The sequence below is a fragment of the Cavia porcellus genome, unplaced genomic scaffold (genome assembly GCF_034190915.1).
Source record: "Cavia porcellus strain 051 isolate PalLab524CR breed Dunkin Hartley unplaced genomic scaffold, mCavPor4.1 scaffold_11, whole genome shotgun sequence".
Lineage (NCBI taxonomy): Eukaryota > Metazoa > Chordata > Mammalia > Rodentia > Caviidae > Cavia > Cavia porcellus.
Genome location: NW_026947494.1, coordinates 73,062,085 through 73,089,217, shown reverse-complemented (window position 1 = coordinate 73,089,217; position 27,133 = coordinate 73,062,085). Strand labels below are relative to the sequence as shown.

The following is a 27,133-nucleotide window of genomic DNA, read 5'->3' as shown; positions in this document are numbered from 1 at the left end:
GTGCATCATGAGGAGCTAGAGAAGCTCACATCAGGGGTTCAAAAGCAGATGCTCTATATTCAGAGACAAAGAGGAACAGAGAATACCAAAGGCTGGAAGCAAGGGGACAACGTGCAGTCGTTCTCTAATGGGTGTGGTTTCTGTGTTCTGGAAATGGACAGTGATCAGGGTCGCACATCCCTGTAACTGTGCTTAATGTCAATTGAGTTATATACTCCAACACGACTAAAATGGTTAATTCCTGCTTTACCATAATAAGGAAACAAAAAGCTGATGCAGTACACTGGTCAGACATGAGCAATTTATTCAGATAATTCAAATTTTATTTGGCAAAGTATATCCAGGGCAGAATTTGGGATAATTTTGTCCTTAGAAGCAATCACATTTTCTAGTTTATTATAGCATAGTATCTGAAGGAAAAGCAAAAATTTTTAAAAATACTTGTGAGGGGGTGATAATCACAAATATTTGCAAAAGGAACAACCAACCACCCAGCTCATAACGAAGTGGGAAACATGGAAACACTAAGCAGTAACCTTTGGGTCAATTTAATTCCACACTAAGCACCTAATTTGTACAAGACATGGGTTTGGTGTTGGGACTGAAGTGAAATCATAAAAATCACCAAGGTGCAATCTCTCAAGTTTATGACTCAGTAACAATACATATTAAAATGGTGCTGTTAAGTGAGATACAAAAGGAAATAAAGGGACTAAAGCCATGGACGGGAACTCAGAGCCCTCTAAATTTGAAGGTGTGGATTAAGCAGTTCCCAACATAAAAAAGTGGTGGCAAACCATCTTGATAAAGGAAACAGTACAGCTCTTCCATGGCTTTAAAAGTGTGAAAGGGGACAGCACACTCACAGTACAACTCTCACAAATACTGAGAATCTAAAATTTCTCAATATTGTTGATCCAATTTAAGAAATGAGTGAGGATGACAAAACACAAAGCTGAAGAGACAGACGCAGACAGGAAATACGTATTTTCAGCATAAATCCAATCCCCATGTACATACACACGTACTATAGCTATTCAAGTTAACACTGTCCCAGGGCAAAATTAGCCCTGGCAATGTTACTGTTCATCACGGCAGAACACGACTTTTTGTTAGACTAAAGAAGTATTACCTACTGCTGGGGGAGGGAATACACAAATTAAAAGTCCATAAACATTCTTAACACTACACAAGCGATCGAGAAGGCCAGATGAGATCATTTGAGGAGACATAAAATCTCTTTCAACTGAACTGCTCTCAATAACTCAGTTTCCCTATTTAAAAAAATACAGAAGAGAAAATCATTCTTCAATAGAAATTTGTGTATTACACCTCAAAAAGAAATGTAATGGAACATACTACCAATCAAATATCAGTTTCTGCTTCTGTAGTTTACACAAATTACATTTATCTATAATACTTTAGGGAACCCTATAAACACAATATGTAACAGTATCATATAATATTATTCATCATCATTCTTAAAAGTGTGGCTTGTGTTATCTCAAAGTAAAACAACTAAGTCACTTCACAAAATTCACCATTAATCAACTCAAAATTTTAAAAAGGAGCTTTACATATGGTAAACTGGAATGCACAGACCTGCCAGGCTTTGATGAAGTGAAAATAAATTATATAACCAGCACCTCATAAAACCAAGAATCCTGCTAAGTACAGAATTTGACTCTTCCCCTCTCAATAATAGCTGGTAAGAATTACAACCTCTCCTCCTTAGGAACTGTTTCATCATATAACATACTGTATTATTTAACATTAATAAACATTTGACGTTATCATGAATAAAGAGCTATTTTTTAATCAAAATGACTCTAAGGGACTAGAATAGATATATTAGCACACTGAAATGGTTTACTTAAAAATAAAATTCATAAAAATGTTATCTATCCTACTCTTACATTAATTTAAATTAAAATCAAAAGATGAAGTATCATTTCAGACCTATATACACCAAGATGCCAGTTCTTATAAAAATGTACCTTAGTTGTAAATGCTAGATTATGCAAAAATAATTTCATATCAATTTTAATTTTAATGAAGTTTACTCAACTTTAATATTAAAAACACAGAACTTAAATATTAATGGTCAAAGTTTCTATTTTTCCTCACTCTATTAAAAAAAGGTTTTGTTTTCCCTTATTAACATACAATGCCCTATTAGTAAGGCACAACTTTTTTTGGATAAAAATTGAATCATAAACTAGGTTTATTTTACACAACAGTCACAAGACACACTTTCTGTAGGCATTTAATACAATTTAAATTCCACCAAGATCTAAAATGAAAAATCACTGTTCCTATCTCGAAGTAATTGTCACACAGCCTCAATTAGGTGTTGCAGCTAAAATCATCAAAACATTTCTGCTTGAACCGTCACACTGTCTCTGGAAGAAGGCCACCAATGTGGTGCTCTAGAAAGAAAAGCTGAATCTTGTCTACAGTGGCACACTGTCTTCTTTACTTACGCTTGGGTCACCAGAGGTAGCTGTCACCTTTCACCGCCCAAGTGAAATCCAAATCTGAATTTAGCATCTGAGAAAGGGGCTGAGCTGTTGATCCTAGGGGTCAGCCAGACACTTGTTTTGAATCCTCCTTCAACTGTTCTTTCCTTGAACTCCTCCATCTCCCTTCGCCCCTCTTCTCAGGGGTAGCCCCTGGACTAACCCCTCTGACAATATTAGCAAAACATTCAAAGGGACACCCAACAAATAGATACACTCTGCACAACTGGGGCTTAAAACATATAACACAAAACACTTTCTAATTTCATGATACATCATAAACAACAGATCTGTGTATTTCTGATTTAAAATCAAGACAGAAACTCTAACCGGGGGTGGTGGTGGCAGGGACAAACACACTTCGAGGACAACTATGAAGATCCTGTGGGCCTTGTAAACTCAACTGACATGGAAAATAAAGGGAGGAGAACCAAACAGAAAAAAGTTTCCTCAAGCAGACTGATCTATCCAACTCCTTTATACTCTCTATGCTTACATTCTTGAGAAATGGGCAGGAAGAAATTCTTTGTGTAGATTTGGTATTGGATGAGACTATTTGTGATTTTACAGGAGATTTTCCTTTACTTTCTATTGAGTCTCTGAAAAACACTGGCTAATTCAGCGTCCATCAGGATTCATCACAGCCTCAGCTCTCTTGAAAGATTTCAACAGCCAATCTTGAGGGAAAACGACGACATACAAGAATTTAGGAGTGAATGGTCAGGGTGTATGTGTGTGTTTGTGCCTGTGTGGTGGGGGTGGTGGGGAGCACAGTGGCTGTGCAAGAGCCACAAGACGCAAGGCGGGAGGCAGCAAGGGATGAGAGGAGGTGAGGGTGGCTGCGGGGACTGCTGCCACTGTCTGCACTGTGGTATGTAAAACATGCTTTCAGTGAAAAATACCCTCTGAATAAAGCCAAAGGGAAAAGTAAGACCAGGAAGGGGGGGGGGTTGATTACAAGCAAACTGTACACGTTCTTCTGTTTTAAAAATAACTATGTGATTCTAGGAGACAGCAAACGCCTCGCTTACGAAGGTGTTACTGCTGCTGTGGCACAATCATGTCTCATATAAATAAATATAAATACTGTCCCTTATAATGTATAATGGCTCTTAGAAATAAAGTTTTAAAAATGAACTTCCTATAAAATTACTTACAAATAATTGGTAACTAGACTACACCCCCAAATTATAAAAATAATGTATTTAACTCAGCCAGTATCTGGATTTTTGCATAAAATACACATCCTTTACATGTTCAGATATGAAAACTATTGATATTAACTCTTCAGAGGCCACAGCTGATCTGAGATAGAAAGAATACTTTCTTAAAAGTCCAATTAAAACTGTCATGCTTTCTAGTATCAAAGTGATGTTTCCATTAATCATAAAATATCCTCATATTTTTAAATTCTAACAAATTCCACTTCTTATTTGTCAGTTCCATTTCCCTTTTTCAATTAAAACAAATGCTTATACTATAGGATTTTGGTAACAGTATATGTCTTTGTCTTCCTTCCTGAGAAAAAGGATTCTGAAGCAAAACAATGAAGTCTCTGATATTCTTTTTCAATTCCCAAATCTTTTTTTTAAATATCAAGTGTTTCAACTACTAGAACTTTAAATGAAATCCCACTGAATAAGAGCCTACTTAATGCATTTGTGTGACCAGGTGCTAGAAACCGAACGGAAACATTTGGGCATACAGATTCAATTCACACATGAGGAGTCACAGCCCTTAGACTGTGAACATGTAAACCTAAAGTGTGCATTTCTACCAGGCTAGTTTGTACATTCTTTGTTCAATTTTACTTCAAAGATAGAAAATAAATAGCTGTTTTAGGGATAAAAAATTTTTAAAAGAAAAAGAAACCATGAGAAACTCCTCTATTTATCGCTGACAGAGAATGCAACGGCATTAAAGCCACATGAAAGAAGAGTACTGTTTGTTTATATGAAGTTTCTAGATATCACACTGAGAAATGCCACAGGTTCCAATGAAAGCCCATAAAAAAGGTTGGAGTTATGGAAACACAATGAATACATCATAACTTTTCAACCGTTTTCTGCTGACTTAATTTACAGACTGAACTTTCATCAGAAAGTAACTGGGACTGTGTATACACTTCAGTGGTAAGCAGTTACCTACAACATTGATTTCTGGGGTTCTACACCCAGCACCACAAAAAGGGAAAAAAAAAAAACAGAGAAAAACTTTCATTTTTATTCTTATAATCGATGGGAAACTACGGACTGTCTCTACTCACTACTCTGAGTTTGTTTAGGTGAGATATAATTATGAACAGCGAAAGCAACCATGGCAAAAGCAACATACTCATTCCCGTTACTGAGAGAATTTCTACATACAAACTTGGCAAATCTTTTAAAACTTAGTAAAACAAAGTTCCTGAAAGTAATAAAAACTAATTCAAACCATGTTATGTCAAGTAATTTTCAATTATAATAGAATCATTTTTTGTCTTACAGTGCCTTACACCGTATTATATCCATGGTAAGAAAAATTACCAAAGCCTTAAGTGCTAACCCAGCAACCTAAAACCAGATCACATGAGCTCAGGGTTAAACGCTGGCCAGGAGTGAAAGGGTGGAACCATGCATCTTCCACAAGTAAAATGAAAATCAACAGCACAATGGCAAAAATGTCAAATCTACGAGTACACACGTTTTTTTTTAAAAAAATATACAAACAAAACACCACACCCATCAGGAAAATGACAAATACAATGTAAACTACCAACTGTCTATATTTCCTACTAGCTGGTGCCTATTACTAAAATTTCAAAAAAACAAAAAACCAATTTAAACTTTTCTAGTTTAAGCCATATAAATATTCATATATTCATATGAACACAGCATTTGTTGCATTTTAATGAATATGTGGCTTCTTGTGCTTTCTATCTGAATTAGGAGTAAAAATCTCCAAATACGTTATTTTCAATGAGATATAACTATAAAATTAAATATCTACACAAAAATCAATCCTTCTTTCAACTCAGTTCTATATGAAAATATTAACAAATAGTGAAGATTCATGATGTGTGAAAATGGTGACTCATATAACAGTGTAGACTCAGCTACAGATTTTAATTCACAAATATATATATGTGCTTCATGTATGACAACGGTACGAAAATAGTCTCAAAAATAAAGACAATAATTGAGACATGAAGCAACCCATTTTCCCTATCGTGCATCCTACCACAGGGAAAACAAAGTCTCTGATGCTTCATAAATACTTTAAAAAGTCTGAGATGGCCTTGATAGTCTCTCCCAGTCCTTTGAGCTTCCAGCATTTCGGGCTCACCATTCCAGATCTGGAATGCTTATTTAGGTCCTGTCTTTTCTAGATCTGGGAGTTTTCTGACCAAAGCCTGGTGATTCATTCTGATACTAGCAAGGAGTCCACCTTCAATGCCATCTGACCCAGTGTAAGTGATTTCTTCGCCGCTCAACGTGGTCATATGTCCCCCAAGGGCTTTTAAGATGGCATTTCCAGCACATATATCCCACTTTTTAATGTATGTCACATGGATATACAGATCAGCTTTTTCTTGGCTCTTATCAAGCACATCCAAGAGTGCTAGAACTTTATAACCTGAAAGATAAACACAGAATTTAGATTACTGCTCAAAGGATTTTAAGAGGGCAGAGTACAGTTTTTATTAAATACATGGTTGAAAAGAATAGGACAGAGTATTCAGGAGCTACTATATTGTCTTTGAAAAGTATACAGGAAGCTTAAAATTTTCAAATATTTTTAGACACAACAATGCAAAACATTAAAGTCAATGGAGCAAAAATATGTATAACCAGACATATGCTTTTAATTTTTAAAACTTTTACGGAATGAGACATTCAGTACGTGCCATCTGCTATGGAATGACACACTGTACCAAAGCTACACACCTGTATGCTCCACTTACAGGAAAGGAAAGCCTGATTTAAAGGAGAAAAACTAATGCTTCCACTTAAATCCTTTTTGTAAAAAGGAAGAACTTAAGGAATTAAATTTAATATATAAAACAGATACAGACTAGGTATAGAATCTTGCTTAACTCAACTCTACTGGGTATTTTGGACATCATCTTTCCTAACCAATCCAAAAGAACCCGTAAGTAAATGTTAAGGAAGACAGATATATATGATCAGCAAATTACAATTATCATAAGCTTAAAGTAAGCTTACTTTTTCCTCTACTACTACATTGTAAAGATATTTCAATATGAAGGCTTTGCTATTTACCTAAATTTCTGACATGTTAAAAAAAACTCGTGACAGTAGTCATCAAATGGTCCCTCAAGCCAAACACAGTTCATGTTCTGCTTTTGTAATGTCTCAAAGTAAGAATTTTTTTAAAAATCTTTTTAAAAGGTGATTTAAAAATCAAAGAGCAGTATGCAACAAAACTGTGCATGGTTTGCCTGGTCTGAAATATTACCATTTCCCTGGTCTGAAATATTTACTATCTGGCCTTTTTCAGAAAAAGTGGGCCAACTTTTGATCAACAATCAGGTGATATTTAACTGAGTGGGTACCTAACTTTGTTGCTTATCCCAGTTGTACAAGGTAATAGCCAGCATGATTACTGGCTTCCTCTTCCTGTAAGAACATGATTGATTTTTCACCCTGTCCCTCATAAACTAAGACACAATTATTTTGAAGTCAGAACATGTAAAAAGCAACCACTGATGATGCATGACTGAGGGAAGATGCCTTTGCAGTATTTGAGAAAGAGAAATCACTGTTGTGAGACTGGCACAGCCAATGCCACTGGGACCCCAGCCTAGTGATTACTGGGAAGGAGACATACTCTGGCTTGAAAACACACTGTGCTTTCTCACTTTTTGGCAAAAATGGGACAAACATACCAGTCTTCTGACACAGACTGCCCACAGTGCAAACACACTAGAATCACCAGTAAAAAAAAAAAAAAAAAAAAAAAAAAAAACATACCAGCACCACCAGCCGGGATGATTGTAGTCTGGTTTCCAAAGGTCTGAAGAGCAACCTGTTTGACCATCCCTGAATGGGAGCGAGACACAATGATCCTTGGAGTCTTCTCATTGTAAGAAGAGCGGGGTTTCACATTTGAACCACCACCAACCATTGCCCAAGCTGAAAAGCAAATACACATTAATAGCACTAAATCTTTAAAAAAAGTTACTTTCTTCAGAACTCAAAGTACCAAGTGACTGAAAAAAATATACTCCTCTAAAGATAATTTGTATTTTTCCCCCAAAAGACAATGCTTTACTTTTTTTTCTTTCTACAAATGTAACATTTTTAAAACAGTAAAATAGATTAACTCATTAAGACAAAGCTAAGAAAAGGCCGTGTGACCCTGAAGAGTCACTGAGAAGCTATTAAGCATTTGGTTTAAGAACTCTCATGCTTGTTTTTCTGGGGTCCTGGCTGAGTCTTAACTGGGCTGCAGTGAAATCTGATTTCTCTCTGCATCTACCATGCTTCCTTTCCTCCTTTGGAAAATCTGATCCAACACATTCTCCAATAAACATCTTGCATGCTGTGGTATAATCTTAACTTTCATGGGTAACTCAAATTTTAAAGTTGATTTTTCTCCTGTTTTCTACTGTACTTCTGATATACTCCTGGTTTCATTTATTTAAATATTAGCTCAATTTCCTAAGTAACTTTATCACTAGAAAATACAAAGGTAAATGAGTTAGCACTGAATTTTGTTTGATCAAGGAGTGTAAAAATAAAAAAGCATTAGATTTCAAAATGAACAGAATTTTAAAGAGGAAAAGAAGACTCCAGGGATGGCTCGAGATGTTATTCTTGATTTGCAAGGGTCCTTCACTGCTTATCAAACTACTCAAGATAACAAACTTACTTAATTTTTATACCAATTAGGTTGTCGATGTAGCACTCACTATGGCATAAATATAGTCCACCATAGCTAATAATGAAATCTTTAAAACTGTTCCATAAAATATCTCTGAAATTAAAAAAAAAAAAAAAAAAAAAAAAAGATCTAATACTAACCGGGATTCTGAGTACCTGGAAATCTGCCTAGAATATCAACTTTGAAACGTAACAGTTATATTACTAGATATTAAATATAAAGTTCTTTTGTATTTACTCCAAGCAAAGTCAGAAAAGACTGAAAATCAGCACAGTATCCCCTTTTCACCAACAACATTCAACACACATAGATATACTCTCCAGTCCAATAGCCTCTACAAATTAAGAAAAAGAGGTGTACAGTACAGTGTCCTACCAAAACCCATGTCCACTTGGAACTTTCAGAATGTGACTCTACGTGGGAACAGAGTCTCTGCAGATGTAATCAGTTGAGACCATAGAAGAACAGGGTGGGGGCGTAAATCTAATGATTTAAGTTCTCATAAGAGAGGAGACAGACAGAAGAGGCCACTGTGTAAAGACAGAGGCAAAGTCTGGAGTACTGGAGTGACCACATCTACAAACCAAGGAATGCAAAGAATTGCTGGAGCCAACAGAAGGTGGAAGAAAGGAAAGGTTTTAGCCATATCCTACCCAAAGCACGGTCCCATTAACTCCTTGCTATCATATTTTTGGTATCTTGAACTACAACAGAGTGAAGTCTGTTATTTTAAACAACCTAGCTTGTGGTAATTTGTTATGACAATCTTAAGGTACTAATGCAGGACAGACCACAGCTTTCCTAACGAGTCAAGTAGTCTTTTAAGTACCAAGGTTCTAGAAAAAGTTTAACATGTACTCAAGTAATAGTAAACACATGGCTAGAAGAAATCTACTAGAGGATAGATTTTACCCAATCAACGGATGCGAAAGCACTGCTGGCCAACACTGAATAAATATAACAACAGATCTGAAAGGAGAGCAGAAATGGGAATAACATGGGAGAATAAAGGTGTATAGATGATTACTGCATAGGTGATTGCTGAAACTCAAAGAGTAACATGTACATCTGATAAGCTGAATAGCAGAGCTTAAAAGTGAAGATCAAAGGATATGAGTAAGTAAAATGGAACAGCTGTCAAATACAAAGCTGAAATCAGCTGAACTGTTTTAGCAGAAATATCTAGGCTACTTATATATGAAAAAAGGATAATAGGTAATTAGTAAAGGTGAGCAATAAAGAAAACATGTTTAACTTAAAAGTAGTAACTGTAGTTTCTGAACCATACTGAATATATAAGTGCACATGGCATAATTTTTTTTTTTTTTTTTTTTTTTTAAAGAGAAAGCCTGGGGCTGGAGGTTTAGATCAGCGGCATAAGCGCCTGCCTTGAAAGCAGGCAGTTGTGAGTTCGATCCCTGGTACGGATAAAAAGAAAAAAGACAAAAAAAAAAAAAAAAAAAAAAAAAAAAAAGAGAAAGCCTGTTCCTCCCTACTTAAATTTCTTTCCCTATTTTGAGGTAATCTGCATTAATTACTTACTCTGAAAACTGATACATTAAAGAAAAATTATGTTTAATTTATCCTGCATTTCTAAAAGAAAATACATGTCACAATAAGCCCAGCTATGAAGAAAAGTTTAACATATGTAGAAAATACAAGAAATTTAGAAAATCTCATTTTGCAATATCCTTCGCAGACATTAAAACTACTAAGAAGAGAAAACAGATCTCAACTGATGTCAAAACCTCTATCCAGGTTATCTATTGATAGTAAGAAAACCAAAATGATTTTATAATTCAGAGACCCAGTCATAATCATTTTAATTATCTGAGCATCATTAAACAGTGAGAAAGAGACACTGTCATAGTAATGACAAAAAAGTAAGTTAAATGACACCCTTAAGAAACAGTGAGATATATCCCAAAGAGGATATTTTACAGAAGAAATGAGCTGGTCTCAAGTCAATATCACAGGAGTAGAGAGGAATGGAAGTTGTTCTAGCTTAAGAAAATTAAACACAGCAACTTAAACAAAAAAGTATCACTGACTAGATCTTGGTTTCAAGTCATCAGCCATTGGTAATCCACTTTAGGAATAACTGGGGAAATGACTACTGGATGTCAATTAGGGAATTACTGCTAATTTTATTATATAATACCACTGCTCTTCTGTAGAAAAATATCCCTACAGACACATACTGAAATACACAGGGTTAAAATGTTATGATTTTTAAACTTTTCCTTAATGCAACCACGCAAAACAAAAAACAAAAAAATCCGGCAACATATTGGCGGTTAAATCTAGGTGGAATAAATGAATATTCATATAATGTTTGAAATTATTCACAATACAAGTAAAAACAAAAAAGAAATGATGACATAAAAAGCTAAACATTCTACACACACAAGCCAGTTTTACTTATTAGTGAACTTACAATGCTCCATCTCTAGAGGTCAGTATTGCATAAGTGAGTAAAAACAGTGTAGTTATCAGAATAATTTTGAATTATCAAATTCAGGATTAAAACTCAATCCAGTTACATGGATTATTTGTTAAAATTATATGGATATATTTTAAAAAGTACAGTCAGTGCTTAACTATAAATGTCTGATGATGAGGTAATGGTGATAACACAGCAGATACACACTATGTTTCATTTACAGTGCTACCTTGGATTACCAACTTAATTCTTTTCACAAATCTGGCCACAGAACTTGTTCCACAATTGTGGCTGCGGCCAGAATCATGGAAAGAATGAAGTTTGTGAACCGAGGTACAATTGTACTGGTGAGACAGGCTAAAAAGGCTGCATGGGAAGTAAAAATGGGTTGATATTTTCCTATACATAAATCCAACATCACTTATTTTTAACAGCTCCAAGTTTCCATTGAATGAATATGCAACCCATAAGTTTAATAACATGCATTTATGTGTTACTTCATTAAAACACATTCAACTATATCTTACTATAGCAAACTCAAGGAATTAATCATAAAGTCTGACAATTCTGATTAGCTGGTTCCCATTTCTGCTGTAATGGGAATAATAATATCCATTATATTTCATTTATATTATATTTCATTTATAGTTAAATATAGCTAAATTCTGGTAAATATACAGTAATTTACAATTGGTACTCTGCCAACTTCAATACACAGTGTGGGCCTGAAAATTAGTCCAAAAGGCAGGCCCAAGGCAAACAAACTCTCCATGCAGAAATGAAAGGTCAACCACACTTTGGACTTTCTGATTCTTGCAATGTGGTTTCTAACTGGCAGGTACTTTCAGGTTCCAGCACATTGGGCAAGTCGTAAATTGCATCACAGAGGACGGAGACATTTTATTACTCTCATGGCTTGTATCTAGCTGTCCCCTCAAAGTCTCATGTGGCCACGAGGGGCTTTTCAGAGGTGGCTGGACCTACAGTGTGTGAATTTAGATTAAGGGTGTGTTAGTCCAGTAACCAGTCTATCAACTTCTGGGCACGGGTAATGGGAAGCCCCTCCTTGGCTGTGGGGAAAGGAGGTTTGCTGCTGTTGCTTGCTGCCTCCTACCTGTCCTACCGCACAGACTGTTTCTCTTCTGCAACCAACTACGGGACTGAAACCTCTAGACAGTAAATGAAAATAAACTCTTCTTCTTTTAACTAGTAGGTGTCTGGTATTTTATCTCAGCAAAGAGAAAAGTAACGAGACGTTAATTTAAAAAGACACAAATTGTTCTTGAGCATTTAGCTTCCTTATTTTAAGGTAGGTAAGCTTATGGGGAGGGTGCACATTATTAAAGTAGAAATGTTTTTCAAAATGGGTATTTTTATTTTCCCTATCCCTTTCCCTAAAAAAAGAGATGTGGAAAGGCCAAAAGACATGCATCTATTTGACTATCTAATACCAACTGTCTTTTCTTTTTTTTTATTCAAATTCCCTTCTCTCGAGTAGCAGATTCTGTTTACAGCTCAAGTGCTACGTGATCTCCAGTCGATGTTCCTTAAATGTGGAGATTCAGTGAACAAGGCTTAGGGTTCCGAGTTATAGTTTTGTGATGTAAAAAATGAAAACAGGGGTAGCTCCTTTGTGCTTCTTTTTTTTCCCTTTTCGTCCTGCCCAAAAAGTAAATCATAGCAAAGAGAAGGACTCATCTTTATGAACATGCAAGAAGCTATTCTCTAATGGGAAAAAGAGAGGAGTCAGGTTCTTGGTATCACTAAATTACTTTCTGGCCATTCTATTAGGTGAGAAAGAGAAGCTGCCTTAATTGAACCACAGTAATCAGTCTTACTTTCTGGGAAGCTAAATGCAATTTAAACTGATGCAGACAGAGGCAGTGAGAGGCAGTGTCAAACAAGCATTTAACCTTTATATGCCTGTTAAATGTAAAGTCACTGTAAGTCTTATTTTACATCCTTTGAGAATTATTTTAAGAGTACAAAAATGAACTGCAATGCACTTTAGAAATTGAAAATACTAAATAACTGCAAGATACTGTAAGGCTTTCGTGATAGCCAACGTCAAGAGCATTTTCTCATCTACAACAAAAGATAACACCAAAGGCTTTCCATGCCATGCATTTATCAAAGGTTCAAATGAAATTCTATTACATACACTGCAAACTGTGAAACATTACACAAATGTTTAGAATTGTGGCATTACTATTATAGCAGTGTTATGATATACTAATTTGCGTAACATTCCTGGGGCTGAATTGAGCAGGATGACCTGCAGGAATGTACTGAATTTCTAAAACTTATTTTCTCATTTTTAAGTGGGAATACTAATCTAGATAAGATATCCTTCTCTTTTGTGCAACACTAAGTGCAGAGAGTACTGAGTAGATAATGGATTTCAGTATCTACTGTCCTCACTTTCCTTGAGTGAGAGAATCCTTGAACTTTTGTTTGATGGCCACTGAAAATAAATACTACCCTTCAGTCTTCCTTGTGAGTGAGTGTTAGCTATGTTTTGATCAATGAAATATGAGCAACATGAGTGGGACGTGGGGCATGTAACACACAGGTCAAACCCTCAGTAGGAAATGATCTCCGTTCTTCTCTCCAGTGGCAGCACAGAGAAGAGTGAGCTTAATCATGCCCAGAGAACAGTAAGTGTGAGGGGCCCAATGCAGGCCTCCATGGCTGGCACCAAGGAGACGCACTGGTAGCCCTGGACTGCTTACATATCAGCTGTATGGGAAGAAAAAGTGAACTGTTGCGTTGAACCTTTTATATTGTAGTGTACCCTACAGCAACCTGAATTAACAGCCTACCTTACATCTATCTAATTCAGTAAGGGTTAAAAGAATTATGTAAAAGTAATCCATAAACCATAAAGCAATTATATAACTAATCTTTAGGCCCAACTCATAACAATGGCACAAATCTTTCACAGCATTCAAACTGTCAACTGTAAGCACTCAAACCGATAGGATTTTGAAACACAGAATCAACACCTGAATATAGTTAGCCTATCTCAGATCAGCTAGAATTTGGGATCCAAGCCATGGGTATTTGAAAAAGCAAATAAGTAACTTAAAACAACTTGTCTCTATTTCCTCACAACCAACAGTCTTTTACTCTTTTCTTTCTTTGACATTACTGAGGAATAAGCTCAAGGCCTTCACAATGAGCTAGACCCCAGCCCTTTTCTTATTTGTAAATTTTTTTAGTTTTACTTTTTTAATTCGAGACAAGATCTCCCTAAATTGCCCTCAAGCTTGAACTTACGCCCTTACCTCAGTCTCCCAGCGTGCTGTAGCTAGGGTTACAGGCCTGGAGCCCCAAGACAGTTTTCTGTGTGGTCAGCTACACCTACAGATGCACTGGGGATGGCTAGGTTAGCTAAGTAAGTAACAGTTCTCGAGTGTTCTGTGAATTCCTTTCTTAAGAATATTGTCACAAACCGAACACAAATTCAGAGGCTTACAAGGAGGGAAATGTGTCTTCTCACCTGTTAGGGCCGGAAGACAAGGTATGGCAGTGTATTCCTGACAGAAGAGGTTCTAGGTACAGTCCATTCCAGGCCTCTCCCCTCACTGCTGTGGTGGCAGGCAATCCTGACTTAGCCAAGGTCACGCCCATCTCTGCCTCTGCCTTACACACTGTCTTACCCCATATGTGTTCATATCCTTTGTGTTTAAGAACCTCTCCCTCGGGTTAAGGTACCACTAAACATGAACTCATCGTGGGCTACCTGGCTTAATTTTCTAGACTTTTACTTTTGGTTTGGTTTTTCAGTGCTAGAGATCAACTCTAGGGCCTTGCACATAGCAGAGAGAAATCTTCTACCACTGAGTTACCTTCTCAGTTCTCTGGTTATTACAGACTGGATTGTGTCTCTCAAAACTATGAAGAAATCTTAATCCCCAGCACCTTGGTACTTGGTATTATTTAGAAATAGGGTCGATACAGATGCAATTAGTTGAGATAAGGTCATATTGGTACAGGGTGGGCCTCTAATCCAATGTAACTGGTGTCCTTATAAGAGACGAGACACAGAGGTAAGAACACACAGGTAAAATGCCATGTGAAGATGAAGACAGAGACTGATGGGTTCACAAATCAAAGAGCATCATGCACTGCTGTGTAACAACAGAGAAAACACAGAATTGTCGCTTACAGATTTCTGGTCAAGTATGGCTCTCTAGTCTCAGAACTGAAAGAGAAACTGTATTATTGTTTAAGAGACAGAATTTGTGATTTCTAATGATAGCAGTCACAGTAAACAAATCCAGAGGTTAGTATGCTTTAGATCTAAAAAGTCCCTCAACAGCCTCCCATGTCCACACAAGGGCCTTGTGGAAAGCACCTGGATCACAGGGATGAGACACTCATGAGTGGATTAACCTATGGACGGTTCACTGCAGAACCTGCTCTTTGTCCTGGCTGTTTAGAGTGAGCAAGGCACTGGGGCACAACTTGGAAGGGTGTGTTCTTGATCTGGCTCCTTCTTTTCTCTTTGCCTCCTGGCTGCCATGGGTGAGCAGCTTTTTTGTGTAATGTCATTTCTATCTTGGAGCCAGGTGCTTAAAAACTGTAAGGCCTCCTTTAAATTGTGGGTGCTGGGTATTTTGTGCTTGCAATAGGAGAGAGACTAAAACGGGGGTGGATACAAACTTGAGGAGGACATATAGCAATCCACTGTACCTAGCCATTAGGGCTGCTTTCAACACTAGCAAAGTGGGTATTGTTACTATCAAAAACCTTGCTGTTGTACAGAAGAATAGAAATTTCTATCCTGTGTGTTGATAGTTACCAAGGAAACAGTATGATAATTCTTCTCAGGCTGTCAACAATGCTGCTTATACTACTTTGCTTCCTCTTCTACCATGACAACCTGTCTTGATAAACCAGTAATCATAGTTTATACTATCACTGCTACCTACATGAACACAGCCTGTCTGATTAACTGCAGTGTAATGTCTACAGTGATACCAAAATGCTAAATCCACTGGCACTGGCAAGGATCTAGCTCCTAAACTGATGTGAAGCTCCCTGACTGGCCTTCATACCCTTTCACTCCCAAGGAGGACATCACTCATCTGCCCTATCACCTACAGAGAGCTAAAACACATGACTGTCTCATTACAGTAGGCAAACAAGTGTCTGAAAGATGCCCAAGGCTATCTAAAGACTAACTTGTCTCCTCAGGCTTTCACAGTGACCCTATTCACCATGCTTGATGCTAAGGTGACTCTGACCTTAAGCACCACAGTACCAAGCTTGAGAGTAACAATAGATTTGGCTAGAGCAACTGAACAATAAACCTCAGAACTCACCAATAACAGCATGAGGAAGAAAAAAAAAAAAAAAAACCACAGCTGCTGGGGAAAACCAGTGCGCCTAACCGCATCCACAACAGACTGGGAAGCTCATTTCCATTCACCAGTGCCCATCCCCAAAGAATGGCTTCAGAAAGCCAGGTTCTGTTATATGACCAGCACCAACCATGAAATCCTCAAGTGCATCCAGTGAGTTAGGGTTATCATATCCCAGGGCAGAGGACAGATTTCATCAACACGGGGCTACAGGTGAGATGCCAACATAAAAAGGAGGTGTCATAAACAAACAGCCCCATATTAACATCCTCATTAAAGTTCTCATGTTCCATACCTGTATATTCAGAAAACGGCTTATGTATAACTCCAAGCACAGGTTTACCATTTACAGCCACACACACCATTGTTGTAACATACTGTCGAAGATCCTCTAACAGAAGAAAAACAAACAAACAAACATATACAACTGTCAAGGTCCTGTGCATACATCTGGGATACAAGATTCTGTTTTGTTTCATTAAAGTTTTATGTACAAAAGGGTGTTTCAAGACATTAATCTCGTAAGCAAAGTCTAAGGGTGAAGGCCAGCTGCAGAGGGTAAGAGTTCTGGTTCTAGAAGTAGATTGCCTGGTTATTTTCCAAGCCCACCACTTTATTACCAGCATGTCTTTGGAAAAATTACTTCAATTTAGTTTCGTCATCTGTATAATACAGGTAATAGTTATCCATCTTTAGATATAAATTTTTAATTTTAGGATTAAATTAAAAAAATCAATTCAGTTGGTTACTCCATCTTATCATTAGTTGGTTGTTTATAAATATTATCATTATGTTTCCAGGCCACTTCAGATTAGGAAACTTACATACTCCTCACCATTCTGTATTTCAATTGCCTACCCATACAAAGTATTGTTTTATAATTTTAGTTAATATTAGATATGTACAACTACTGTCTTCTCCCTGTTCTGCAACTAGTTATCTACTGAATATCTATCAGGGTTCAAGTTCAGTTTAAGCATTAGAATATAAATGATAAAATAAGAGTCCCCCACACTCAATACATGTATCATTAGTGGGAAAAATAGATAAATAACTAACTTTAACATATATAGCAACAGAGAAAGCAGGAATCAGGCCATCTCCAGAAAAAAACAATGCCTGAGAAAGGATACTGAGAAATAAATCTAGAGCTAGAAACAGATAAAAGGAATGTGAATGATCAGAAGGGCAATATTTTTTTTTTTTACTACTTACTTACACGGTTTCTGAATACCTAGCATTTACCATTTTGAATTCCAAGATCAGACAGATATACTGATAAATAGATACAAATTCCCAATACTCCAAGTAATTATTATATTCCAATTAAATAAATTTCTTCAATAAGAGATGTTCAACTGAAACCATTATGTTGCTAATCCTAAACATTTTCCTTTATTGAAGAATCAGGAGTTACTGATTCTCAAAAAGCTAGGATGAATGCTGTAAGAAAACAGATCTTGGACCAAAGGAAAACTTAAAAATGGTTGATTCAGCCCAAATATTTCAGATAATATTTTATCAATTTAGCTTCCTTATCTTAAAATCTAATTAGAAAAGTTCTTGGATTTGTAAAATACCTATCACTGTATCTATATTCCTGTTTTGGTTCTAGTTCTTTTAATATAAAACAGCAAGCTAAGGTTTGAGATCACTGTTAAAATTACCTGTATATTCCTGTGTAGCATCAAGCGGATCAATCCAGACGGTAACACTTTCCGCTGGGACCTCTTTAGAGGTAGTGATTTCCTTCAGGATATCCTCAGGAATCTTATGATCCCATGATATAACCTCCTTATCAGTTGCATCCACATGTTCTTCAGTATTTATCTACACCAAAAATATGACAGGTCAAAAATGAGTAAAACACTACTTTTTATTAAAGCACACGAAGTAACATTTCAGACAAAATCACAACACAATTGCTATTAAATAAATCTTTATTTGTATTTCAAAGCACTCACTGCAAAATGAAGAAAATACGTTCTAATAGAAATTCCAGTGATTATCTTGTCTTCAAACACTTTCAAATTTAATAGTGAAGTTTAGTTTTTTGATTAAATAAGACTGAGAATTCAAATATGGATAAACATAGGGAAAGAAACTAAGTATCAAACAGATAAACTACTTAAATCTTAATGATAGCATTTGAAAAATATAATAGCTTCAAAGTATGAAACTAAATAATCCTATAAAAAACTGAATACAAGAAATAATCAGAAGTTAAAAGCAAGAAAAATAATAATGTACTTTAAGAACCAATAACTTTAAACAGGGAATTATGAATGCTAAAAGATAACATGTCTAAACTGGGCATTGTGGCTCATTCCACAGCATTTGGGAGGCTGAGACAGGAGAATCGTTTGCAAGTTTGAGACTAGCCTGGGCTACAAAGTGAGCCCAAGACCAGCCTGAACTACATAACGAGACCTTGTCTCAAAAAGAAAAAAAAAAGAAGAAAGAAAGAAAAAAAGACATGTCTTAGAAAAGTGATTGTCTAAAATACACCTTAAAAGCCAACAAGGACAAAGAAACCTAGAAATTATGAAGCACATATTAGGAAACCTAAGTCATGCTTAAATAAATCATTAAAAAGGATATAAGAAATAATCAGTCTTCATTACCCACCAAAGTTGTGTCCTAGGGCAAGAATATAAAGTCAACTCTTCTATTTTTTTATTGGAGGACAAAATTAAAATTAACACAAATCAGATTTGTCACAGAGATAAGAGTGTGAGGTAAGAAGAGTACATACATCATATGGATGTACATGTACTTTACAGCTACTCAGATATAACTACGTATGTAGTACGACATACAATAACTAATGAGCAAGTGCTGCACAGCTCCCTTTAGACCAGCATTTGGAATTCTGGCACTCTGGATGTGGCAGGAATCACTCTTTGCTGTGGGACTGACCTGAGTTTTGCAGGATGCTCCACACCACCCCCGGCGAGATGCCGTTAAGCAGCCTACAATGCAGAATCCACTAGATAGACAGCAGCCCCACTGTCCCGCTGTTCTGACAACCAAAACTGTCTCAATACTGTCAAGTCTGTCCCAGCCCATTCTATGTAGATAATCCCTGCTTTAAACCATCAATTTATTAATGTATATTTAAAATATAGTCTCATTTGCAAATTAGTGATTTTTTTTATACAGCTTTTTAAACCATTAAGTTTACTGGTACACTTCAGATATACATAATGATCGTATTCATCATATGAAGCTTGTATCCATATGATACATTGATTCTTTTTTCCCCACTATCCCCCCCTTCCGTCTGCCCCTCTACTCTTCCTCATTTACAAAAGCTTTGTTCTATTTTATCTTTCTTTTGTCATTTCTTTTCCTTTCCTCTTTTCCCCCTCCTCTCCCAGAGCCTTCTTATTTGAACACTTTCTTCCTATTTTGCAATACTTATTACATAGTAATGTTTGGTCATTACACTTTCTTTCTCACACTGCAGAAACAATACAATATTTACATGTGTGCCCAATGTGTTTCACTTAAAAGTATGGTCTCGAAGTACACCCATTATCCTGCATGTTTTAAAACTGCACTGACCTGTGGAAATTAGGACACACTAACAAAGCAACTCTCATACAATAACTGACTACATTTTAAGAAATTTTTAAAAATGTCACCTGTAGACAAAAAACTGGCTCAATCAGATTTCCTCTTAGGGGCCAGGGTTTTAGCTCAGTGGCATAAGCTCTTGCCTGGCAAGCATGAGGTCATGAGTTTGATCCTCAGAACAAAAAAAAAAAAAAAAAAAAAAAAGACTTCCCTTTTTCAAATTGTATGTATATGCAAGAAAAATGCTCTTCAGCTAGAGACCACCACCCTAGGCAGCACAGCTTCCACAGGTCCTGTCTTCCTGATAAGGCTCCTCACCAGAGCAGACCATCAGGTTTACAGCATGTAAAACGCCTCGTCTGGACTCCATGGACAGTGCTGGAGTGATTACAACATTGGAGATACATGATTTAAAAGTCATCAGGATAAAAGCAGGATAAAAATACCAAATCTATCTACATGATACTTTTAAAGTTCCCAAATTGTTCCAGAAGTTAAAAGTACTACTATTTCAGAAACCTTAAACCACCTCAATTATAAAATGTTTCTTACTACAGATCACAGTAAACATCCAATTCATCCATTTACTTATGTATTTATTAATTCAGCAAATTTTTATTATATGCCACAGTTCCAAAACCTAAACTTAAATCAGTGATAAATATGAGATGAAAATCTCACCCCATGAAATTCAGATTCTAGTGATAATGAACAATAAATATATAAGCAAATGTGCAGTTTAATGTACAGTATGACATACATCAGGCTGCAGCAATGAGGAGAAAATGAAACAGCCACAGATAACGGAGAGTAGAGAAAGGGCTACTCTTTAAGACAAGGTAACTAGGTCTATTCAAAGCCAAAAGCGGGAAACTACCTAATACCCATCAAGTAAATGAATGAACTGGCTGTGCTACATTTACATAATGGAAAGTTGTCTAGAAATAAATAGGTTGAATAGGAAGTAAGTACTGATTCCTCCTGGAACACAGAGAAGGACCTTGGCTTTGTGAAAGAATAAAGACACAGGAGACCACGCACTGTATGAGTCCACTAGTGTAAAGTGTCCAGAATAAGCAAATCTTAACTGAGCCTCCTAACTGACTATGAGCTAACACATTATACAACTTTATTTGAATAGATCTTGGGACCCTTGGGACTGCCAACTCACTGGCTTCGGATTCGCCCCGTGAATTGTTAGTGCAGCTCTGGGTGTGTAGTGAGGTCACGGAGTGTAACCGTCTCTCTATCTGGCCCCTCCTCCTCTTTTCTCTAATATCGGTCCTCTGCCCCAACGAACTAAGCTGAGCAGTTCTACTCTGCCTCTGCATCATGATGCTCCTGATTTGGGCCCAGCCAACTATGGATTGGAGCCTCTGAACTGTAGAACCCAGTGAATACCTCTCCTCCTTTAAGTTCTAAATGCCAGGTATTGTGTCCCAGGGTCATAAAGTGACTAGCATGATTTCACTGAGAATCAAAACAGAGAGAAACAAACCAAGCCAAGAGAACAACAATTTAGCACAATTACCCAGTTCATTTTTGCATCATTCCTCTTTATAACCTGCTATTATCACTACATGCCCACCAACTTAAGTCCACTGTTACCACTGTAAACAGCCTTATAAAGAGTTGTTAAGTTTAAAACCTAGAGGTCTTCCTTAACCATTTTCCACATCTGATGAGTAACTAATGAAAATTCTACCTCCCGTTGTTAAGTATGTGGCACCATGTGTACCAACACTAGTTTAAGCCTCAAGGATTTCTTCCTCATTGAAATCCTATTACCATCCTTGATTGTTATTGCCTCCTATAATCACTCACTCATTCAACTACTTAATGACGACTACACTGTAAACTGGTGATGGTGAACCTTCCAGAACTTCCAATGTCACACACAGTCTGCTGCAGTGTAGGTGCCACAGGTTCGCCACCACTGCTCTAAACTGTTTCGGGCACAGGAACGCAGTAACAAAATAAACAGTCTCACTGCCTTGACACAACTTCCCTTTCAACCAAGCAAAAAGCCATCTTCCTAAATTAGACAGTCATTTTCAGTTAAATGAGCACAATGAAGATTAATAATTTTAGAAAAAAACTGTTTGATTATAGATTGATTTTCCACCTCTGAATCAATTATGTATGTGGCCAACTTAGACCAGTCACCTAACCACTTTGCTGCAGCTTGCTCACTTGTAGAAGGAGTCTTACAGGGTTAAGAAGAACCAATAAAACAGAAATGGTAAAAGCAAGTCAGTACAGTCCGAAAGCAGAACAAGCATGTAATGAGAACTGGCTGCCATTATGCTTGCTAAAGGACTGCTTCCAGTCTTCATTATCCTTGTTCTTCAGTCCTGACCCTTCTCCTTACAGTCTCTCCCTCAGTAGTAGTTAGCACCAATCAACCCTACAACACTGTAACTCAGATTCTTACTCCCAATTTGGTCTCTTCTCCTTGGAGTTTGAGCCTCATGTATTCAAATGCTTATCACTCTTTAGATACATCAAAGGCACCTGCAACAGTTTAAAATGGCACTAATAATCTATCCCTCTCACTCATCATTCTGACTCCCCTTTACCACCAACAAAACACCAGACATGACTTATAACACATCCTTACAAATTATTCGTTAACACATTTTAAAATTTCAAAAATTTTATTAGTACACTCATTGTAGGGAATTAGGATGTGTGTATTACAATCTTAATTCCTTTATCATCCCTTTTCTTTCTTCCCTCTCCTCCCTCCATCTTGTGGTCCCCTTCCCTTTTATAAAAGGTCTATCCCCCTACTTCCTACTGTTCATCTTTTATATACGAAACCTGAAGATAAACATCCGTAAAAATTCCTTCATGTTCTTCCGTAAGTATTTTCCCTACATCCACAACCCCAATTCAAAATATCATCTCTTACATGTAAATCTTCTAGCCAAAGGTCTGCTTTTAGTCATTCCATTCATCTGAAACTAGTTCAGATCAGACCTTTGCTACAAATGGTGGTGCACATGTACAATCTCAACTACTTTGGAGGCTAAGGCAAGGCCAGTCTGAGCCACTTCAGGAAATCATGTCCTAAAAGTAAGCCAGGCTGGGGTATAGCTCATCAGTAGAATGCTTGCCTATTACATGCAAGGCTGTGAATTCAATCTCTTAGTACTAGAGAGAAAAAAAAAAAATTGTTATACTCTTGCATGGACCTGAGATAATGCTCAGACCACGATGTGAACCTTGGTGAGCCTAAAATTATTTCCTAGCTGTGTCATCTTTGGCAAAAAATTTAGCCTGAGTTGCAATTTGTCTATCTGCAAAATGGTGGCCACATTACTTAACATATGCAGCTCTCTACATAAATTCACGATCTGCTACTTTTAAAGGATGAATAAATTTTAGCTACTAAAATGAGCCAATGAATAATTTCCCACTGCCTGTATATCTCTCATAAGGTCTAAAGAGTCTTCTCATTGTTCACATATTCCTCCAAATGCCAACAGCCCAAAGGAGGACATTCTGTAGGCCTTAATAAGAAGCATTCTTTTAGTATCCTAGTGCAAAGGTCAGAGCTACACTTATTTTTTTTTTTTTTTTTTTTTTTTTTTTTGGTACCAAGGATCAAGCTCATGGCCACACTGAGCTAAATCCCCAGCCCTAAGATCTACAATCTTTTGAGTATAGAATATGATACAGCCCTGAACTACATTTCTAATCTCTTCGACAATGATTCTCCAAATATATCACATTCAAATTCATCAGATTTCTTGAATGCACTAAGCTACCACCTCTCTTGGGTCTGCTCCTTTGAACTACTTCTACTTCTCTCTGCCTGCTGTGCTTTTGTCTGTACCAATTACAAGTGGTACCTCAGCTTATGAACTTAATTTGTTTTATACTTTTGGGGAAAATGGTTGTGGTTGCATCTGTCACCATGTGGAGCTTATGAACAAAAGCAAAATTTTGCTGAATGCCTTTTTTTCATTTGTGAACCAAGGTCGTACAGTACTAGTTGGTCTAATTTTAAGAAGAGGAAACTGTGGTTCAAAGAAGTTAAATGATTGGCCAAAGTCATCTAGGCTGGTGGCTCAGTAGACTGACAAAAGCAAAATGTTTTCTGTACTATCATAGTACCTCCCAGACTTTTCCAGTGAGAATTTCCATCGAGAGACCAGTGTCACAGTTCAAGAAAGGCAAATATTCAACCTGCTGCTACCAGCTTGCAGTACTACACTTTATCTTTAAACATGTCACAATGGAAATTTTATACAAGTCAAGTTGAGAAGAAGAAACCTCAAACAGATTTCCCTGTGTAATATATTAAATAAAAACTATAGTTCAGAGACTGTATCACAGGAATAGCTGTAGTTACTAGTTCTATCACTAATGAAATCAAGCACTGCCCAAGGATTTATAAAGAGGAATTTGGCTTCACTTAGCACTCTCCCAGTCTTCAGAGAAAAAGCTGAACACAAAAAGCAACCCAGCAATTTTATTCCAAGCATGAATGATTACGCTGGTGCAGCACAAACTTCTTTAGAGTAGTTTTCCAACCCAAGCACTGACAAACTGGGCCACATAATCCTTTCTAACGATGCAGTCATATACACTGTAAAATGTTTACTATCTAAACATCTGATGCCAGTACTCCATCCCTAGTTGTGAAAAAAACTTCTCTAGCTATTCACAAATGTCCCTTTCCGGGGTAAACTATCCCCAGTTGAGCACCTAGACTGAATTCAAGCTTACACAATAAAACCAAACAAACAAACAAAAAGTTTCTGTGGCTTCTCAATGATTATTTTCCATTGAGAAGTAAAGTGAAAGGGTTATAGGTTTCTCACCAAATATTTCTGGTGAGGCTTCAAAAACAAACATACATTTAAAACTACTTCTAGACACTTAGTGAAGTGAAAGGACAAGAAACTCTGTTTTGTACATGGCAGCACATCTGGCCTTTGGTCTCATAAAACAGGTATTCAAGGAACTGATTCTACAAAACACCATCCTTACTATGACACTGTATAAATGAACACCACCTCTTCTATTCCACCAATCAAGACCCAACCTGAAAACTAGATAGGGGGCAATCATTCAGCAGCAAAAAATAAGGTTAGTTTCTAATAAGACAAAGTCACATCTGCTAATCCACAAACTTAGTTTTTGTGTTTAATAAAATATCCCTCCCTACTCTTGGCAGCTAATTCCTTTATCATTTGCTAATAAGGTAAAATATAGCTATGTTTTCAATATTTAAGATAATTCTCATTTTACCTATTTAAAAATATTTCAACTCTCCTTTACTATTACTGCCTTTAAGTTCATTCAGTTGCATATTTTCCTCCCCAAAAGTCATATTGCTCATTTTAACAACCTTGTAAAAGTCTAGCTAAAATTAAGAGTTGAGATAGTTCGCCCAAGCTGTGAAGATTCATGAAACTCAGATTTCCATCTCTAAAGTGGCCATAAATTAAAATTTACTTCTTAAAGCTGCTGTGAAGATCAAACAAAGTCCTATATGGACAGTACCTGGGCACCCAGAAAACAGTTAGTAAGCAGTTATTATAAATATTGTTGTAATTATCACACATCAATTTCTCTGAAACTGGTTCTTCCATTAGTTCTGAGGAAAGTACATGCATTCTGAGAAAGACAGGTATACCATAAGCATATTTTACATCTAGGTGCAAACGAAGGCCTTATGTATAATGACAAAACAAAGTAGATAAAAAGTGAAAACATTCAGGATTTTCACCAGATGTTTACAAAAAATTTCTTCTAATGTCAACTACATCTAGTACCCAATGCTAGTTCATGAAATCCAGTGTTTCATGGAAAAAAAGTAAAGAACATGACATAAAGAAAAGAGGGAACAAAAGAAAAAGGGAAGAGAAGACAGAAGAAAGGGAAGGAATCGAGGAAAAGAAAAGGAAAAGGGGCCAAAAGGCTTGATGCAATGTAATTTTACAGTAACAATATGTGCCTAATTCTTCTAATATCAATAATAAAAGGTCAGAAATCTCAAGAAACCTGGGTAGTTAGCTGTCACTATTTTTCTAAGTAACAAATTTCCACTGGAAAAACTTTCTAGGTGCCAAAACCTATTGTTAGATGACAAAGATTAGTAAGAGGTTGCTCCAATATGATGGGCTCTCCCTTTGGAACTACAATAAATTCAAAGGAACTTTACAGTATATTCAAATTCAACACCATTGCCACTGAAAGGATGAATTCTGAAAGTATTAAAAACAAATCCAAAATGTCTGGATTTCCTTGAGAAAATATCAACTGCTCCAGAAATCTACCCCAAGAAAAGGTAAAGGTCACTCAGTTCCTATTGACTGGGGTAAATACAGACCTTCAACCAAGTGCCAAGTAGGATACACAACGAAAAGGAAGTCTCCAGCAAACATATTTTCCAAAGGCTTCCTTGAAGGGTCCCAAACTGCATCCTAGGTTAAGACAGTCTTAACCACCGCTGAAGACATTTATAAACACAGCCCCATTCCTCAATGCCCTTGCATATTAACAGCTCTGCCACAGACTCCTGCAGTCCTTGGCTTTTTAGGTGGTCTGGCAGAAAACGTGTATCCTACCATCACGACTCTTCCAGTAAGGAAAAACAAGAGCCCTGAGGGGTTCCGGCTCAATTTTTTTCATTTTTCCAGAGAAACAAAAAGCAGTCCTGTAATTCACTTTCCCAGTCTTTGTTACCAAAGCCCACCCAAAACTTAGGTCTGCTGACCATATAGCACAGTTCACAGGCTCAGAATCGGGGAAGGGGCTAGTAGGGAAGCGGGAGGCAGACCACTGGCACCCTCCTCCTGCCCTTCTCAAAGCTGTCTGTATGCCCTTGCGTACTCAGATTTCTCAATTTTACTATCCGAAGAACGGGGCAGAGGCTTCGCGGCCTGCAGTTGTAGGGCGCCCGCGCAGACCCGTTCCCGGGCCGGCCCGCCCGCCGCGGCACACACCTGGACGCTGGGGAAAGCCGTCTTGAGCAGGTAAAACATCTTCCGGTTGGACAGCACGTCGCCGCTGGTCATCTTGTCGTCCGCCCCCTCTCGAGTCTTCCCCTTGGACTTCTCGTGGAGCACGTTGCTCTCTCGGACGCGCCTCACCTCGTCGCCGCCGCGGACGGCCGCCAGCACTGACACGGCCAGCATCTCGCGCAGGTCCACGGTGCCCCCGTCGGCCGAAGCCGCGGGCCCCGCCTCGTCGCCGCCCAAGCCGAAGAGGCTGAAGCGGCCGGCTAGGAAGCCCGAGTAGAGGTGGTAGAGCACGCCGAGCCCCAGCAGGCAGAACACGGCCACCCCCAGCGGGGACAAGCGGATGCCCATTGGCGCCAT

The 27,133-nt window shown here is 37.4% G+C and overlaps 1 protein-coding gene across 1 annotated transcript; it reads right to left on the bottom strand.

Annotated features, from left to right (window-relative positions):
* Positions 1 to 287: 287 nt before the first annotated feature.
* On the bottom strand, positions 288 to 27,133 carry Bpnt2 (3'(2'), 5'-bisphosphate nucleotidase 2). The gene is made up of 5 exons (XM_003465988.5): positions 26,759 to 27,133; positions 17,885 to 18,047; positions 16,513 to 16,608; positions 7,493 to 7,654; positions 288 to 6,134 (listed from the first exon to the last, which is right to left on the bottom strand). Exons 1-5 carry the CDS (start codon positions 27,131 to 27,133, stop codon positions 5,863 to 5,865), a joined length of 1,068 nt encoding a protein of 355 aa, XP_003466036.2. The 3' UTR covers positions 288 to 5,862.